Source organism: Elgaria multicarinata, chromosome 8, assembly GCF_023053635.1.
Source record: "Elgaria multicarinata webbii isolate HBS135686 ecotype San Diego chromosome 8, rElgMul1.1.pri, whole genome shotgun sequence".
In the NCBI taxonomy this organism is placed as follows: Eukaryota; Metazoa; Chordata; class Lepidosauria; order Squamata; family Anguidae; genus Elgaria; species Elgaria multicarinata.
The window spans coordinates 93,552,754-93,572,418 of NC_086178.1; the positions used below are offsets into that span (position 1 = coordinate 93,552,754).

Below are 19,665 nucleotides of genomic sequence, written 5' to 3' on the forward strand. Positions count from 1 at the left end.
ATTCCCCAAAAAACAGTTAAGATGGAAAAGACAGAATAGATGTGGTAGGACCCATCCATTTGGAAAGACCCCTTAACACTGCAAAGGAAACAGATCAAGTAGGTCAAGTCCTGTCACTCACTTCAGTATGGGGACACCCTTCTCCAACCTAGTGCCCTCCAGAAGTTTTTGACTTCACCTCCCATTAGCCCCAGCTAGCATGACTAATGATCAGGAATGCTGGGAGCTGTAGAGCTTTTCTACACAAGGCTGTTAATTGACTGTTAATCCACTGTATTTACTGTTGGTTTCATCGCAGAATTGGGATCCAAGCACTACACAAGAAGCATTTCCTCTCTTGCTTTTCCACCCCATAAGCTCTAGTAGCACTGTGGTACAGTGGCATACTGCAAACACACAATAGGAAATTGTGCATTCTTTCACTTTCACAGTTAAGTGCTACATTTTCCTTGCTCTAAAAAGCTCACTGAAAGTGCTGGTTAGACAAAGAAGCAAAACTGGAGGTCTATGATGTCTTCTAAAGAACCCATAAATAACCATGAGTAGGCATGATAAATGCCAATACATGATAAATGCCTTATGTAGAAAAGCCTCAGGTCCAAAACATCTGGAAGGCACCAGGTTGGGGAACACTAGTACAGGAGAATGTTTCACAAGAACAATTTTGTAAAGAAGGGTGCTTCCAGATGAGGCTTTCATAATGTCATTGCCCTGCCTCATTCACAGTTTTCCAGAGGGCAGTGTGACTGTCCTGTGTTTAATTACCGCTTCTTCCATCTTTTTCCTTAATGCAGAAAACTGTTAAGGGGAAAAAATGGAACAGCTACATAACGCCTTCTGATTGCTAATGCTAGGAGTCCTCTGTCTGAAAGCCTCTGGAAGGAACGGGGCAATTCCTGTTTGTGCCGGATTCTGTAAATGCATCAGCATGTGTACCTGAGCTACTAGAGAACATGTATTGCTTTTTTGAAAAACAATCACATTATTAGGAACTTATTCTAACTTTGAACTTGCCTGGTGTTTCCTGAGAGCTTCACGGAGAGATCTCACCACATCTGTCTGCTGTACTCCTCGGACTTTAAAATGCTTTGTCCAAGAAAGCAGCACACCCTTTTAAAAAAGCACATTTGTTTTACTTATTAGTAACACCAACAAAATGCCCTCAATGTACATGTAGTTTACAGAGTGACATGACAATAAGATAGTCCTTCTTCCGCTCCCCACCTACTATGTTAAAATAATGGCACACTTTTGCAACTATATTCTTTGGCTGTGTTCAGACAACACAATAGTCAACAGTGGGGTAATAATCAACTCAACAGTTGTTTATCTAGGGGGTACTCCCCACACAACATGATAATAATCAACCATCGCGTGGATTAGGATCAGTGTTGAGCTGACTCCACGCTCATCCCCCGCCCTCTTTCCCCCCCTCAGTCCTCCCGCTAGTATCCCATCAGCCATTGGCAGCCACCGCTCTGACTGCTCTTGCCTTGCAACTCTGAGGCTGATGAAATAACCAATGGTGGCCAAGGAAATAACCAATGGTGGCCAAGGAAATAACCAATGGTGGCCAAGGAAATAACCAATGGTGGCCAAGGAAATAACCAATGGTGGCCAAGGAAATAACCAATGGTGGCCAAGGAAATAACCAATGGTGCCCTCCACACAATAAACAATAATGGTTCAAATAGTCTACTCTGCACAGCACTAGTTATTTGCGTTGGTTATTTCAGCCAATTAACCAACCATTTTTTAAAAAAACCACCTACCTCCACACATTATGATAACCCAAGGTGGGTCAAATAACCAGCTGTTGACTATTTAAACCACTATTGGTTATCATGTTGTCTGAACCCAGTCATTGTCTAACGAATCCTCTAGTATAGGCAAACTAATAGTGGCATGCAACTTTAGCCGCCACTACTATAATGGCGCCTACTCATCTCTGGAACCCCAGTTAATAATATTCTTGATGATGATTTTGCCTGATTCTGAAACTATATAGAGAGTGTTGGACGTACCTCGTCTAATTTGCTCTGTCTGCAAGGAAAAGAAAAGGTAAAGCCAAGAGGCAATTTCTTATGCTTTATGTCCTTTGTCTCCATGAAGTCTGCAAGACAGTCTGCTACATATTGAAACAACTGCCACAAAATAGAGAAGAAACACAAGGCAATTACCATCTGATTACATATTCATGTACAACACCTTTTGCATTATATACTGAATAAAGGTGCCGTGCAGCTCAGAGGGAACAGGAAATAAAACAAGGTCTATATTAACCATGCTTATATGTTCTGTGTAATGCAGTTGCTAAAAAGCCTTCCATCAAAGCTGCATCTTCACAGGGTCAGTTGTAATCTAGTTGCCTTTGTTTAACTAAAAAAATTAATGCACATTCTCAAGATCTTCTCAGCATGTGGCAGACATGGTTTTTACTAAGCCATGTTCATTTCCAGGTGGAATTGCCATTCATTGAGGTGCTCCATACAGCTATTCCTGAAGAATATATGCTTAGCCAGCTTACAAATATTGAACTTAAATTGCTTTTTAACTTATTTCGTGTCTCAGCATACTTCAGTCACAGGGAGTCAATTCCAAAGGATAAAAGTGCTACTTACATCAGTCCCACTCCCGTGTATGATTTCTTTAGGTGTTGGGTAGAATTGACTCTCCATGTGAACATTTTGCTTCCCATCTTCAGACACTTTGACCTTTAGGACTCTAAATTTGGAGCCCCCCAGGTCCAAAGCAAGAAAGTCACCCTTTTCTGTAACACAGATAGAAATGGTTGAGTCTTTCAAACTTTGCTTAACTGCATATCATGAGCCCCAACACATTCTCAGTACAATGTGTCCAAGCTGTGACAGAGCAATCCTTACACCTTTTTGTTCTAGGGCATTCTGCCCCAAATTAGAGGGTTGTCAGGTTCTCCAGCCTTCCTTAACTGAACTTGATCTGCCTGCCTATACAAGCCTTCTTCAATCAGAGAGAGGAAGAGAAGACCAACAGCTGCGTTTCCCCCTCAAATGACCTCTAAGGCATCACAATTCTCTCCTTGACCCACAACTGTTGACTCTGTCTCTATGGAGCAATCAAAAACCATCCTCTTATCATTATTAAGAGTGACAGAGGAAATCCAAAATGGCGGCTTACCTGAGCCATCAGGAATTGAGCGCACAAATGTTGGCAACATTTTAATTGTAGCTGTCGGATTGGTGTCTCTTCCCAGGCCTTTCACCATTTCTGCCTTGAAACGACTCATCACATCAAGCAGGACCTCATCGGAGAGACGCATGTGGTACAGGTATCGATCAACCTGGGGCAGGACAAATAAGATATTCTGACTGGTGAGCAGGAAATAAATAGTGCACTGCACCTAAAGAGTGGGGTGGGTGGGTTGTGTGTGTGTTTTTACCACTGGCTAGTATGGACTCATACACTCAGCAATATATGCACACATAGCTAAAATTCCCCAAGCCCCAGCATTTGGGCATATTTATACTACCATTTCTTTAACCAGTTCAAAATAGGTTTGCCTATCATACTGTTTCCCCAATTTCTTCAAATCTTGCACATTTGTTAAGATGCTTAAAAAGCATCTTAAGAGATCCTGTTGCTTCATAAATTTTCAAGGGGCTGAACAGATCTGAAACTGGCTTAAATCTGCAGCATAAAAACTGCTCTTAAAAACACCACTCTGGTTGACATGGTCCATGAAGGATAGGGGGCAAATTTCCAGGAACTGTAACAAAAATGAAAGGGAGTAGATGGTCATGGAGAAGGCTGTGGGCTGGTTTGGCCCACAGGTTTGTAGTTTCCCATTCCTCATTGATAATACAATAATTATTTTAATGATATGTCCAATAACTTTCAGTAAGATTTTGAATGCAAAACTCCTATGGGACATACACTTCAAATGAGATTATTATTAAAACCTTTGTTTCTTCTGATTTTATTATAGAGAGCTGAAATGTGATATAGCATTGTGCAACCGTGTCAGTGATGTACATAAATCAATCTTCAAAGGAGATATTTCTCTCCTTTAAAAAAACAGAGTAACTGCACAGCTTCACAGTGCATCTTCCACATAGAATACGTGAGTGTAACTAAGTTACACTCTTGTGAGGCAGAGAGCAGAAGTGAAGAAAAACAGGGAAGTCCTTAGACAGCATAATTACATTGGTGACAACTGCTTTCTTTTCTTTTATAAACATCAATCAGTTCAGGCAGGATTGACCCAAGATATTTTGCTGCCTGAGGTGAAGGAAAAGATGGTGGCATCATGACTGATGAATCTTCCCTTGACACTGGTCACAGGATGGTGTCCTCTGCTGCATCTGAGAGACAGTGAGCTATTTTAGGAGGTGCAGGGCAGGGCAGGCCACGTAGGACATACAGCTCAGTGTTCACTGCCATTTATCGCCCCCAGCTTCTGCTGCCTGAGGTGGCCACCGCACTCTGCTTAATGGTGGGGCTGTCCCTAAGATCAGGTCAGTTTGCCAGCACAATCTAGTGACCAGATTCAAAAGAGGGAAGGGCTCCTGCAGCTTTAACTGTTGTGATGAAGAGGGAATTTCACCAGGTGCCATATGCATGCAAATGACACCTGCTGAAATTCCGTTTTCTATACAACTGTTAAAGGTACGGGAGCCCTGTCCTCCTTTCCATATAGTCACCCTAACACAAGGCTTTATCGTGCATTCGGGGTCAGTCAGTCACTGCAGGTCCTTTTCATGTCACCATCCACCTCCGGTGCCTCTCCTGTTATTTTTAAGATTTATTCTGCCATTGAGTTTCTGACATGCAAACACTTAGGTAATCGAATTAACAGAGGTCAGATCAAACAGAATACTGTGCCTTTTTTCTTTCCCATCTCCACCCTCACATCCCTTTCCTCCCAAATGCATTTCCTTATTTTTCTTCTAAAACACTGGCTCCCGTTGGGAAGCAAAAGGCAGTGGTGGTGGGTGTTTATGAAAGGAGAAGATCCTGGAGCAGACACAGACAGACATACTTTCCTCTTAAAGCACATCTCCAAAAAGAGGAAATGGCATCACCAAAAAAATAAAAGAGAACAAAAGGGGGGGGTTGCAAAAAGATTACATATGCTAATATATAGTTGTAGATGCAAATGTAGAAATAATTACTATAATGTAAATAGAAATGTAATACATTCCACCACTGTGGGCAAGACCACGACAAGGTGATTTGTGTACCTACTACTCAGTCTGCTATCCAGGCTGATGGGCAACTTCAAAACCCCTGCTCGACTGTCTTTACATGGTTCTTATCTTTAGAACATCATGGGAATGGATGGCCCTTCAAATAGAGGACTGACCTCTGACTGACCTTCTAACAGAGGACACATGGCCACCCTAACAGAAGCTTAGCATTCTGGGCCCACCAAACTTGGTCATGGGAACTGTAGAAAAGCAGCTGAGATGAACAGCAGCTTTCCTTCTTCTGCCTCCTTCCCTGGCTTACTTGCTTTAGGAGGGAATCTGTTGGATTGGTGCCTCAGATCCTTACATGCAAAGCAGTGGACAGCAAACACACAGCTGTGTGCAAAGATAATGTGCATTCACCTGCCAAAAAGACAATTATAAATCCAAGTCTACTTTTATGGATACAAATACACAGGCAGTAGAATGGATTTTAGAGGCACTAGCCTGGTGTTGATGGAGAGCATGGGTAAAGTCAGTCATGTGGGTGATCTAATGGGAAGGGAATTTCATTTACAAGGGTGTTGAACAAATAGGTCTGTTTTGTACTCAGCCAGACATCAACTTGTACTCATGGGGCACATTTGGGGATATATTGCCCATTCTTGATCCCTTTTGAAACCAAATGAGCAGAAATGATCCACTGTGCTTCAACAGAGATAACAATCCTTTGGAAACCCAGCAAATACTGCCAGGACCCTGGATGTGCCATCATTGGGGAGAAAAGATTTGTGCCTTTTGCTGGGACATTTCCCTTGTACACAGCTGTGCACAGTAGCACTGAAAAATGAGCCCAAGAAGGCAGCCTCTGAATCAACCTTTCAGGGCTACTTTCTTGCAGATATGTTTGAGATGCCTGAAAATATGTTGTGCAGCCAAATTCATTCTCACCTCCACAACCCATCTACCTATGAATTGGGGAAAGTTCAGGAAATTTAGAGGTCTTTGTGGGGCAGCCAGATTGGTGTACAATCTTACTTTCACAATATGGGTTTCCACATATGCTTACTCAGAGTGGTGATCTTCCATAGCTTCTATTTTTCCACCAGATGGACTGATGAAACACAACTGCTGTTATCAAAAAGCTAACATTTGTGTTGCCTCTTTGGAGGGCATGCCCTGAACCTCTGCTGCCTTTAGAAAAATCAGATCAAGAGGAGGTGATGCGATTACATTTTCTATGCTTTCAATTGGGCTATCCTTTGCTTTACTTGCCAAACCAAGCAATAGCCAACTGTTAGTATATTACCCAATAGGAGAGAGAGAGAGAGGTCTTTTAGAATAAAGGACTCTTTCCCATCCCATTAAGAGCTACTACTCTAGTTTGCTTGTTCTTTGTAGACCATCATATTGGGCCATTTCACACCACACAACAGCCCACCATGGGCTGTTTAACCCTTGGTGAGGCTGCAGTGCATGCCAGCCACCCTTTTGCATATTCAACCCCCAACCAAGGGTTTTTGTATCATGTAAACCCAACTACTGTGGGGTTATGTGACAATTAAACAACCCTCATTTAATGCATGGTCTGTTGTAGGGTTTTGCAAGGATTTTTTTTAACCCTCGCATAACTCACAGTGACTGGGTTCACACAACAACCCCCAGTTGAATATGCAAAATGGCACCCATTGACGCTGTAACTTGTTATGAGTTAAATAATTTTTGGTGAGCCCTGGCATGTTTTATCTTTATACCATCATGCAAGAGAACACATGCAAGAATTGTGAATCAGCAATCAACTGCTGCTCTTGTTTTCTATAACCATAATCCATTTCAATAAAATTCTATGTATTTGTCAGGAACAACCATGCACACAACAAGAAGATACTTGGTGTTTCTTTTTAAAGTTTGCATTGCAACTGCTTGCACTGCTGAAGAGGCAATGTCTTTAAGTGGGTTGCCTCTTTAGCATGTGGTGGAAACTTCAACAAATCATCCAGCCCTTTTGTTTTTAATTGAAGTCTTGGCAAAAGTCTTAAAGTGAACCAGACACCACAGTTCTGAATCCAGCCTTACTTTACAGGATCTAAGCTTTCCTGCCTAGTTACATATTTATTGATTTCTATGATAAAATCAAATTGAAGGTGGCGTACAAAAAATATAAAATTGCAGCAAAATTTACAAGCAAAGCTAACGCTATTACCAATAAAAGAAAATAGCAGTAGAAACACTGTCATAAAGCTATTAGCACACAGTTAGTTAAAAAAAAAAGATTAAAAGCTCAACTAATGATGCCTGCCAGAATAAAGAGTCCTAAGGGCTCTTTTACAGGCAGGCAAAAGAAGGGGCCTGGTAAACCCCCTCCTACCTTGAGAGGCCATTCCATAATGCAAGCCCTCCTCCCACTTGTCACTACCAATTCCACATCTGTTCCAAATAGACAGCAAAGAGGGCTTAGTGGAAGGAAAAGATTTACTACAAGCTAACATATTGAACGTAAATATTAACCACATATTACAACTATGAAACCTGATTCCTCTTTTCCTTATTGGTCATCTGTATACCTAAAGGGAATTAAATTAGGGGAGTTAGGAATCACAACATACAGTAATAGCATTATGTCTCTTGTAGTAACACCTTTAACCATCAAATACTTTATAATGGGGGCGCAGGGGCTAAATCTGGCCTTTCGGGTTTCCCCAGGGTCCATGCCCCCTGGTAATAGCCTTCCTGCCCTTTCATAAGGCTGGACAGGGATAGCTTGGCCACAGTGGTACAGGCGCTCATAACCTCAAGACTGGATTACTGCAACGCGCTCCATGTGGGGCTGCCCTTAAGGCTGCTCCAGAAGCTGGAGTTGGTGTAGAACATAGCAGCTCGGCTGTTACTGGGAGCTGCCCCTTTTTAGCATGCAACTCCCTTGTTGCGGGAACTGCACTAGTTGCCTACTGGCTCCCAGGCCAGGTTTTGGTCCTAATCTACAAAGCCCTAAACAACTTGGGACCAGGATACCTGAGAGAGAGCCTTCCGCCTTCACCGAGGTCATCAGAGGGCATGCTCCTGATTGTTCCACATGGACCTATGGCTTGAATGGAGCCCACCTGGAGAAGAGCCTTCAGTGTGGTAGCTCCCTTCCTATGAACTTCCTGCCTCTGGAGGTCAAGCAGGGCCAATACTGCATTGTTTTCAGCTCTTCCTGAAAACAACTCTTCTCCAGGAAGCCTTCCTTGGTTTACCACCCTCGGTTTTATTGGCACACTGGTTTTTAAAGAATATTTTTAATATCATGTTTCACTCTTTTTGTCTTTTGTTCATTTTATCTTCTTGTTCATTGCTTTAGACATGGAACGGTATACCAGTGTTGTAAATAAATGAATAATATCGTGGAGGGGAGAGGGGGAGGGGACAGAAGCTGACAAAAAGTGGTTTAATGTAGACCTGTGCGCAAATGGCCTCTCAAATTTCTCCAGAGTATTTGTGGGTAGAGAAATTGGCAGGGGTGGTGTGGAAAATACAATTTCACAGAATTTGTCCAGGGGAAGGGGAAATTCTTCAACAATTTCTCACAGATAGGAATCACTTTTGGCAGGGGTTGTAGCACAACTTCTTTCTTTTTTTCTAAAGGTTTTTTTTTCCTGCCGCCACTACGAGCTTCTTTAAACAAGCGTTTTATAGCACGCTCATTGCTAGCCACTCATGGATGTTCACAGGTCATTCAGATGATGCTGTCAGCCTCCTGTGCATCTCCTGCTCCCTTTTCCCATTCTAGTGCTAAAAATAAAACCTCAGAAAACCCAACTCTTCTGAGATAAATCAATATTTGTCAGTAGGGATGTGCTCCGCTTCTAATCGGACCGGCGAATTAGAAGCAGAACGGGGTGCTTCGCCTCCGCTTAAGGCAGAGGCGAAGAGGATTGGGGGGGCGGCGGAGCATGGCGAAGAGGATTGAGGTGAAGGCGGATCCTTCGCCTCGATCCGGAGCTCCGACAGAAAGGTAAGTGGGGTTTACCTGGCCCTGCTGCTGTCGCCCATGCGGTGACAGCGGCAGGGCCTGGTAAACCCCCTCCTCCTCTCCCTTACCTGCCTCCGTCCGCGGTCCGTTGGCTTCTTCAATTGAGCCCGTGGTTCAATTGAGCTTGCGGCCCAGACTTCCTGGTTGAACCGCGGGCTCAATTGAAGAAGCCGACGGACCGCGGACGGAGGCAGGTAAGGCCCCCCTCCCCCTTGGTCCCTTACCGGGCTCTGCCACCGTCGCCGCACAGGCGGCGACGGCGGCAAGACCCGGTAAACCCCCCCGCCCTCCTCTCCCAGCCTTACCTGGCACCACTCCCCTCCACTGCGGAGCTCTGATTCGGAGCCGGAGCTCCGCGGCGAAGAGGAGCGGAGTATGGGCGGAGCGGAGCGGGGAGTCCGTGCACACCCCTATTTGTCAGGTTTTCCTGCAGTATAAAATGCCCACTAGAGGGTGCTGTCCCATTCAACTGCATTGAGACTGTACAAGCCATGCGGTTCCTGCTCTGGTGTAATTACAGCTCATTGCAGAAGTGGAAGAGATGCAGGAAGCAGAACCACAGTAAGGGAACACGATTTCCCCCTATCTGAAGGAGCTCTACAAGTATTGAGGCTTCCACTTTTCTGCATCATTCTCAGGGTATTTCATCCTTTATTTTGGTGGTGTTTTTGAGCTTACCTAATCACTGAGTTGTCATGAAGAGTGCTGTGTGAATTCTTTCTATTACACATCTCCCCATTGCTCTGCAGCCTCCCAGACTGCCTGTGCTTCCCGATCTTAAAAAGTCCTATGGGAGAAATTACTTTATTACGCCTTCCCCTGACCTTAAGTGCGGGAAGCCAAGGAGGCTACAGGCTGTCAAAAATATGAAAGATGGGACGCTTGAGCACACACATTGGCCACTAAGGTAAGCAAAAGAACCCTGAACTCAACCCATGAGAATTTCTCCAAAATTTCTTCTCCTTGAAATTTCTGTTTGAAAGCAATATCTTTTCCATCAAATTGAATGAGAATGGACCAAAAAAAAAATATGGCAGATTTTTGCACTGGTTTGAAGCGGCAAGATTCAAATAGGGGACCTTCCTGGTTTGTAGCTCAGTTTCTTAGCTACTTCACTACACACCAGCATTCTTTCTAAAGAAGAGAAACCTAGAAGATGTTTATGTGGCTTTCAGCTAATAACGCACTATAGAACCAGCATGAAAAATCTTGAAAGAAAATTGTTCATAAAACATTATACCAGTGGAAATAGACATCCTTTAAGCTTTAAGAAAGATATAAAAGCATACGCTATCAACTGCTGGCAAGGTGGTGGTTTCTCCTTCACAGTCTTTATTTAATTTATGTCAGCAATGCCCAAAGTCTATTGGTAGGCAATAATTAAGCTTTCTCAAAGTATCAAAGATTACAAATTACCTACCGACCTGTTAACTATTCTTTTACATTATCTGGAAGGGAAATTTGAGACTTGTGGTCTTGAATTGATCAACCATCTTTTATCTGCTGCCAGAACAAGTTTAGGAAGCAACTGGTCCTAAAGGCCAAACTAAGACCCATTTGTTAAAACTTAGGCCAGCTCCAACTGCATATGAAGCAGAGAGGGGTCTAATTTTTAGCACAAAGGGGGCATGGAGGAGCAAGGAACAGAACCAACCCATCCCAACATACGCCAATGACATCCCCATAGCCTCTCCCATCCCAAATGCTTTTCTACCGGCTTGCTTCCAGTATCAGGTTTAGCTGAGGTGAAAAGCAACTGAGACTATGTGGAGGATGGGGGAGGACTTAGTGCACGAAAAACACACTTGCACACATATAGCTTTTTTTCTTCAACTCAGCTCCATCACACCGGGGGGGGGGGGGAACACTCTCTACCGTTTCTTCTCTGCCCATGTTTTCATTGCTCAGTTACCTCCTCTTTCAAAAGAGGAAGTAAACAATGAGCACGAGGCCCATTCAGTTGGCTGTTCTAATGGTGCTGCTTCTCCTACACACAGCAGGGGAGAGCAGCAACTTCCGGTTTTAAAATATATCTGACTTTGTGGAGAGTTTTTTTGTCTCGCAAGGAAGGCAAGAAGGGGCTGAAGGCACACGGGAGGCAGATGATGTCATGGGAGGGACCTGCAAAAAATCCATGAGTGCCCAGTAACAAGCATGCAATAAAACACTCGTCGGATGGAGCTCTCAGACACACACCCCACCAGCCCACGTTATATGCAACTGGATATACAATTGGATATACGTTATACGCAACTGGATATGCAATTGGATCCAAGTTTAGGGCTAAACTAAATTATGATTGTTCAGAAGGAACTGTAGCACAGTGGGATGAAACCGCTATCGTTTCCCCGTGTAATCCTTCCATCGTGCTATATCCTGCTTTGTGTGGGTTGGTATTGGGCAGTGCAGTGTTGACGTTAGCACTGATGAGGATCAGTTGGGAACATCTCCGCCCCTCCGCCCCTCCACCCCTGCTCAGCTCCATATTTCAGAAATGCCTAAGCAGACGGACAATGAGGAGGGGATGGACGTGAGCAGATGCAACCAATTTCCATTTAATCCCTCTATTTAAATAAGAAAAGTGTTATTGTTGCTATCCAGTGGAATTTTAAGATGTTTTTAGGATGTTTTTTAGGATATTTTTAACCAAGTATATTATGTTTTATTTGAGTCTTATGTATTTGATCGTTTATTGTTGTTCCCTGCCTCGATCAGAATGGAGAGGCGGGTAATATATTATTATTATTATATTATTTAGAGTGTTTTCAGATGGGAGGGAAATCGCATGGTCACAGCTGCAAAGATGCTCTTACAGGGATAATACTGATAGCTTCATCCCATGTACCTGCTTCCCTCAGATTATCCCCCGTAGCACTAAGCTTTCGCAGTTGTTGTTTTTGCTACCAGGTGACAGCGATCCTTTGCATACCAGGAAGTGTGTTTAAGGGGGGGGAATGTAAAAAAATCATTAAAAATCAACAGATGACCCAATTCAATTCAAATTTGGTATGCTTAAAGCTCTCCCTAATATCTATTACTGTGCCAATTTTGGTGTCTTTATCTTTAAAGCTTACGCAGATGTAAGCATTTCTTTAAAATCCTGCTCCTGCGCCCCAGCAGTGGCTCGGAAGATATGCTCAACAAGTAGGGGCTAAATACGGCGAATCTTTTTGCTTTATTGCACAATTAAGACAGGATGCATGGGAGCACTTCACAATCAAAGCAGATTATAAGGTGGAAAACTTCTGAGCCCTTTGCATGCAATTCACAGTGACTGCACAGTATAACGCTGGTGTGATAAAGCTCTAAAAGGGTGGGAGGGTGCTGTTGCGCCATGTCCTGCTTGTTCATCCCTGGCCGATGGCTGGTTGGCCACTGTGTGAACAGAGTGCTGGACTAGATGGACCCTTGGTCTGATCCAGGATGACACTTCTTATGTTCTTATTTGCACATGGGGTTGGGGGAGGCGGACCTTTGAGGCTGCAGACTTCTGAACATGCCGACTTCTGAACTTGCGAAGAATCAGTGCTTAGCAATGGGATGGGGGCTGCTCTGCACATGCTGCTCGGAAATCTTTTAGTCCTTTCTATTCAATACCCACACATACAAGAGAGAAGCGTAACCCTCTTCGACACAATCCCCTCTCCCAGTGTATAAACAAACGAGAAAAATGTTATTGTTGCTTTTACAGGGACATAACTGACTTGCGGGCGGGCGGGGGGGGGGGGCAGATCTCCAATGGTGCAGACTTCTGAACTTGTGAGGAAGTGTTTCGTTTCACGCTGAGAGAGGGGTGGACAACTGATAACATCCTGCAAGGCTCCATCCACCCTTGCAAATGGCATATAGCGTTATGCATAAAAAGAGAAACCGGCTGTATAAAGACCCCATTTAAATCCCGAAAAAGAATCCAGAACAGGAAGAAGCAGTAAATCACAGGTGAAAATGCCCTGTCTGAAGACATTGTACAACAGCTTCCTATGTTCTTTCATGCAGCTTGGTAGTTCTAGAAATAGGATCTTCTGGTGTTTATTTTTTAAGTGTTAATAGCCACAGAGATTCAGATGCAAAGTGGTGTGGTGTGGTGTGGTGTGTGTGTGTGTGTGTGTGAGAGAGAGAGAGATATTCAGATTGGGACCGTGTTGTTGAGGAAGGTGGATCAACCTGTCCCCTACACATATACACCACTTTCACCAGTTAAAATCACCCCCAAAGATTTGCCCTGTGGGTAAAATATGCAGGTCCCAGGTTGATATACTATATGCTTTGCTCTGTGACCCAAATAACAGAGCACGAATACTGCACAATACTGTGTGCAGAATACTGCACAATACGAATACTGTGCTGCACAACCAAAGTTATACCCATAGCCTAGGGTGACCCTATGAAAAGGAGGACAGGGCTCCTGTATCTTTAACAGTTGTATTGAAAAGGGAAGTTCAGCAGGTGTTATTTGTATATATGGAGAACCTGGGGAAATTCCCTCTTCATCACAACCATTAAAGCTGCAGGTGCCCTGCCCTCTTTTAATCTGGTAACTCTAGTATAGCTCCTGCACTTTAACTGTTGTGATGAAGAGGGAATTTCACCAGGTTCTCCATATATACAAATGACACCTGCTGAAATTCCCTTTTCTATGCAACTGTTAAAAATACAGGAGCCCTGTCCTCCTTTTCATATGGTCACTGTGTGTGTGTGTGTGTGTGTCTGTCTGTCTGTCTGTGTGTGTGAAATCAAATGCAAAGGTGGTAGATAAACAAAACATCGAACAAATGAGATGATTCCTTTCACAGGATCAACATGTCTCTAGGATTACTTGACTACACACTGAAGATCTGAAGAATATGCTAGAAATTCCAGCTACAGTTCAAAACTCTTCAGGTTTGAGCAGAGACTCTGTTTACATACGAAAAATTTGTGCATGATAACCTAGCAGCATTGCATTGTCTGTATCCTTTTGCTGCTGCCAAGGTCCCAGTGATCTTGCAAACCCACTGCTGACACCTGCCCTAGGCCTCCCTTTACAGCAAGGGTGGAGAACATGGGATTCTCCAGATGTTGTTAGACTGCAACTTCCATCAGCCCTAGTCCAACAACATCAGGAGGCCCACACGTACCCCATACCTGCTTATTATTCCTTTAAAAAAAACACTTGGTCTAGGAGCCATAGGGTAATTTTAATCTCCTACAATACTCTGGGAAGTAGCATCATTCTGGGGCTTTATGGAAAAATAAAATGGTGTCTCAGAGCTCCTTGTCACTGAAGCAGGCTGTTGGTGCTACCTGCTGCTGCTACTGCCAGATAAGCCCATTGGGGCTCATTGAGATAAGAAGAGGGGGCTACCAGAAGTACTTTGTCAAGAACCCCCTCAAATCAGGAGTAAGCCCAGCATCTGTACTAAAGGATTAGTGTGGTCTAATGGATAGAATGCCAGACTTCAACTGTGGAACTTGGGTGTAAAATAGGGTGACCATATGAAAAGGAGGACAGGGCTCCTGTATCTTTAACAGTTGCATAGAAAAGGGAATTTCAGCAGGTGTTATTTGTATATATGCAGAACCTGGTGAAATCCCCTCTTCATCACAACAGTTAAAGCTGCAGGAGCTATACTAGAGTGACCAGATTTAAAAGAGTGCAGGGCACCTGCAGCTTTAACTGTTGTGATGAAAAGGGAATTTCACCAGGTTCTCCATATATACACAAATGACACCTGCTGAAATTCCCTTTTCAGTACAACTGTTACAGATACAGGAGCCCTGTGCTCCTTTTCACATGGTCACCCTATGTAAAACTCTGAAACTTGCTCAGTATCCTTGGGCAAGTCATTATCTCAATCTAACCTACCTCATAGGGCTGTTGTGAGGATAAAATTGGATAATCCCCTCTGCTCCTTAGAGAAAGAGTACAATAGAAATGTAATGAAGTAGAAAGAAACCATCCATATATATTTCTTTTAAATTAAAGACGCCACTGATGGAGTTTGTTCTTAACAAAATAACCCCCACCCCAAAACCCTGAAAAGCAAATATCTTTTGTGATAAGGCCTCAGTTCTCTCAACTAATCTGTTGACTCATTTTTCAGGAGGATAGGTTGCTTCACTGAATTGCCTTCTTTTGCAGAGATTAGGGTGCATGTGTGATGATCTACACGTAGCTCTAGGGGGAAAGGTGGCCGAGGAGAGAGAAAAGCAAGAACTGGTGAAGGGCAAAACCAGAGCCATGATGGAACAATTGAATGCCAAAAGTCTTTCCCAGTTTGATCACATTATAGATTAAATTACATCCCAGGCTTTTTAGATTTTTAAGGGTGCAGTCTTATCCATGTTTAGACAGAAAGAAGTCCTGCACGCTGGCTGGGGAATGCTAGGAATTGTTTTTTCTGCCTAAATATACATAGGAGTGTGCCCTAAATGTGTTGCTGTGTTTTTAGACCTTCCCCTGGTGGTTTTTACTGTGGTTTTAGTCTGTTGTAAACTATTAAAGGTTGTACATTATGTTTTATCATGTTGTATTTTAGGTTTTTAATTTTTGTGAACCACCAAGAGCACTTTGGCTATTGAGTGGTACAGAGAAGAAAATAAATAAGACATTTGATTAAAGAACCTCCAGTTTGATTAAACTATAGTGTGTTTGATAAACAAACATGATATTACATCTTTCCCAGGGGAGGTGGGGTTTGTTTTTTTCTTTCAAAATTGGGATTTTGCTGATTGTTTACCCTTAAAAAGACAACTACAGGTTTGTCCTCATATAAAGTGCCATATAAAGAGCCAGTGTGGTGTAGTGGCTAAGGTGTTGGACTGGGAGTCAGGAGATCCGGGTTCTAGTCCCCACTCAGCCATGGAAACCCACTGGGTCACTTTGGGCCAGTTACAAACTCTTAGCCCAACCTACCTCACAGGGTTGTTGTTGTGAGGATAAAATGCAATAATAATAATAATAATGTGTTTTTGTTATGTTACTGTTCATTTAAATATAACATTGTAAGCATTATGCACTATGATGTCTAAAGCAAGCCACTGGAGTTGAACAACATTCTCCCTCTAATTAAATAGGAATTATGGGGCAAAGTATTTGGGACAATTCTGTCACTCCCTTCATGACAGCTGAAATGCTTCCATTATTTTAATATGTCTTGTATCGGATGGACCAAACCCACTTCAGCTGGTTGGAATTACACTGTCTTTAATGGGGCTTCATGACTGATTATCAAATCAGTCCCTTAGTTGATACTTAACGGAGATTCTGGACATTACACAGATCTCACACCAAGATTTTATCTCCTTAAATATAACCCTCTGGTTTTCTATTTTCAAGGGAGCAACTGAATTGAAGCCTGCCAAAGAAAAACTCACCTCCTAGCAGTCTTTACTAATAACATGCTAATTCTGTCCACATTTTTTTTCTTTTTTGCCAAAATAAACACTGCATGAAAAAGAAAAGAAAACCAATCTTAAAACAGCAGTCAATACAATCAAATCTTACCTTTTTAATCTGGTCCTCTTTGAGCTTTGTAAAATAAAAGGCCACTAAGTGTACAGCAAACATTTTCTCCCGTGGCTCAGTGTGGACAGACCTGCTGCGAATTACTAACTCCAGTTCTTATTCATTTCCCAGGAGAGACAGGCGAAGAGTTCACAGAGCAGTAAGTCCTGAACTAAATCTCTTCAGCGTGATGGTTGGTTCAATTATTAAACTTCAGCCTCTTCCTCCCCCCCTCCCCCAGTTCCTCCCACCACTTGGTACAGTCTAATGCTGAGCAGGTGGCTAACTGCCAAGAGCAGATAAAAGAAATGATTAGTTACTGGCCCAACTTGGGGTTTTTTTTTTTACCTCAGACTGAACAATCCCCGTTGCTATGGAGTATTCTTTGCTTAACCCAAACCCAGCGTGAACTTCCACAATGTGGCACGCGTCCAGTAGGAGAAAGTAATAAAAACAAGCCACTTCAATAGGCATTATCTCACTTACTTGGGGGGATTATGGAAACAGGGAAACGGAGGCACTTTTTGCTTTTTTGTCCTGGTTGGTACTGTAACGTTAGAAAAATCTGTACGTGTGTTTTCCCAGTTGAATCTGTCACGCACTTACGTCCGTTAGAAATTCATGTCCCGTCTAAGCTGAACTTCTCAATGGCCCCCTTCCCATAGTAAAGCTTCTGCCACAAAACTCCCAGATCAAAGAGTTTAGGAAGTATAATCATGGGAGGAAGATAAATAATCTAACACTGCAATCCTAAGTAGGCCAACGCAAAAGTAAGATTCATACTCCCAGGTTAGGGTGACCATATGAAAAGGAGGACAGGGCTCCTGTATCTTTAACAGTTGCACAGAAAAGGGAATTTCAGCAGGTGTCTTTTGTATATATGGAGAACCTGGTGAATTTCCCACTTCATCACAACAGTTAAAGCTGCAGGAGCTATACTAGAGTGACCAGATTTAAAAGAGGGCAGGGCACCTGCAGCTTTGATGAAGAGGGAATTTCCCCAGGTTCCCCATATATACAAATGACACCTGCTGAAATTTCCTTTCCAATACAACTGTTAAAGATACAGGAGCCCTGTCCTTCTTTTCATATGGTCACCCTATCCCAGGTAAGCCTTCCCCAACCTGGAGCCCTCCAGATGTGTTGGCCTACACCTCTGATCACCACCACCCACAGTGCCGGCTCCAGTTTTTTTAGGGTCCTTGGGCAAGACACCTTCAATAGGCCCTCTCCTTCGGCGAGTCTGCCGTCTCACAACCGTTGCCACCAGCTTGTGTTGCTCCTCAGCATTGCTGCCACTTGCTTGCTTGGCAGGTAGAGAGCCTCTGAGCAAGTATGCAGTGGCCTCTGTTGATCCTCCACCTCACCACCAATACTGTTGTTTGGGCCAGCGCCTGGCGCAGGTTGCAATGGTGAAGAGGATGAGCAATTCCAGGGGGCTATTGTCAATGGGTCCCTGTTGGGATGTGGGCCCTTGGCATGCCTGCCTTTGATACTGGCCCTCCCCACTCACCATGGTGGCTGAGTGGGGTAGAGATGATAGGAGTTGTAGTCCAAGGGTGCTTCCAGACAAGGCTTTAATCTGGCCATTGCCTGGCTTTATTCATAAAATTTTATGGCAGGGTCCAGGCGTCATCAAGTCATAACCCTCCTGTGTTTCCCATAGTTTCTTCCATCATTATTGCTGAAATTCTGTTATGGGAGAAAAGACAAAACGTCTGCACAGTGCATCTGCATTGGGAATGCTAGGAGCCCTCTGTCTGGAAGCCACCCAACACATCTGCGGGGCATCATGTTGGGGAAGTCTGGCATACAGGATTGCAGCCTTAGGAATTGAGAGCACATAATTGCCTTGGTGTATTATATTTTCCACAGCGGAAAGTCAGAAGCCTCTGAAACTCAAAGGGACAGTGCAGGAAAGTGAGTGCCTTCCCCTCTTTGCCTCCAGCCCCATTCTACTACTTCAGAGATATACTGGCTCTGGACATGCAGATTCTGTTTGGCTATGAAAACTATCTTTTAAAGCCACCCAAGGGTCAAATGTCAGATTTTATTGCTTTTAATGTCTCAGTGTGGCTTTTATTGCTGCTTATTTGTTGTTATTGTTTTGATATATTGTACAAAACCTTGGTGGGGATATTTTTTTAAACAGAAAGTTGGTATAAAAATACTTAATAAATGAAAGTTAAATGTGATGTTCATTGCATGAATTAATGTGATTTTTCCCTTGTTGCATAAGATGGCAGTGACAGGAAAGCCTGGGCAGCATCAGGACGGTGTGGGGTAGGAACGGGGAGATTAACACACACACACACACACACACACACACAGGGGCTGTTCACATGACACAACAGACCACCATGGATTATTTAACCCACAGTGGGGCTATGGTGTGTTCAGATGACATTTTGAATATGCAACCCCCACTCAGAGGTTGCTATGTCATGCAAACCGGGGAGTATGGGTTATGAGAGGGTTAAAGAACTCTCTGTGCCTCTCCCTTGCCACAATCCCAACAAAATGGCTTCTCCAAACCTGCTATTTGAATTTCAAGGGAACTGTTCATTAGAGCTTCCCCCTGAAACACAAACAGCTCTGGAGAGGCAGGTAGAAAAGGAGCTGAACTCCCCTCCTTACACATCTCCATTGTCCAGAGGTTGTTCAGCTTCCCCAAGGCTGATATTTACATTCTTGTCGTGTTTAGCTTGGCATTAAGGTAGTAACCAGTAACTATATCCTACAATAGTGAATTCCACATTATGTAAAGATATATTTCCTTCTGTCAAGCCCTAACTAAACCTACTGGCGAGCCTGTGTATATGCTGGTATTATACAAGAAATTAAATTCAGATAGAAGCAAATCATTAGGCCCACAGGTCAATAGCTGGATTATATTATGGATTCACATGACTAAAAATCAGCCACAGCTTTTGGCTCTGATCTAGAAATACCCACAAAACTGTGCTGTTTGTGTTTCAGGGGAAGCTTTAATGAACAGTTCC

At 43.3% G+C, this 19,665-nt stretch overlaps 1 protein-coding gene across 1 annotated transcript in view; it reads right to left on the reverse strand.

Moving 5' to 3' along the window:
- LOC134403020 (hexokinase HKDC1) overlaps positions 1-16,847 on the reverse strand; it is a 41,902-nt gene extending 25,055 nt beyond the window's left edge. The window contains exons 1-5 of the mRNA XM_063133034.1: positions 16,664-16,847; positions 3,157-3,319; positions 2,622-2,770; positions 2,025-2,144; positions 1,015-1,110 (exon numbers count right to left, since the gene is read on the reverse strand). Of these exons, the coding sequence (XP_062989104.1) occupies positions 1,015-1,110; positions 2,025-2,144; positions 2,622-2,770; positions 3,157-3,319; positions 16,664-16,726 (591 nt within the window). The 5' untranslated portion in view covers positions 16,727-16,847. The remainder of the gene's footprint in view (positions 1-1,014; positions 1,111-2,024; positions 2,145-2,621; positions 2,771-3,156; positions 3,320-16,663) is intronic.
- Positions 16,848-19,665: the final 2,818 nt, after the last annotated feature.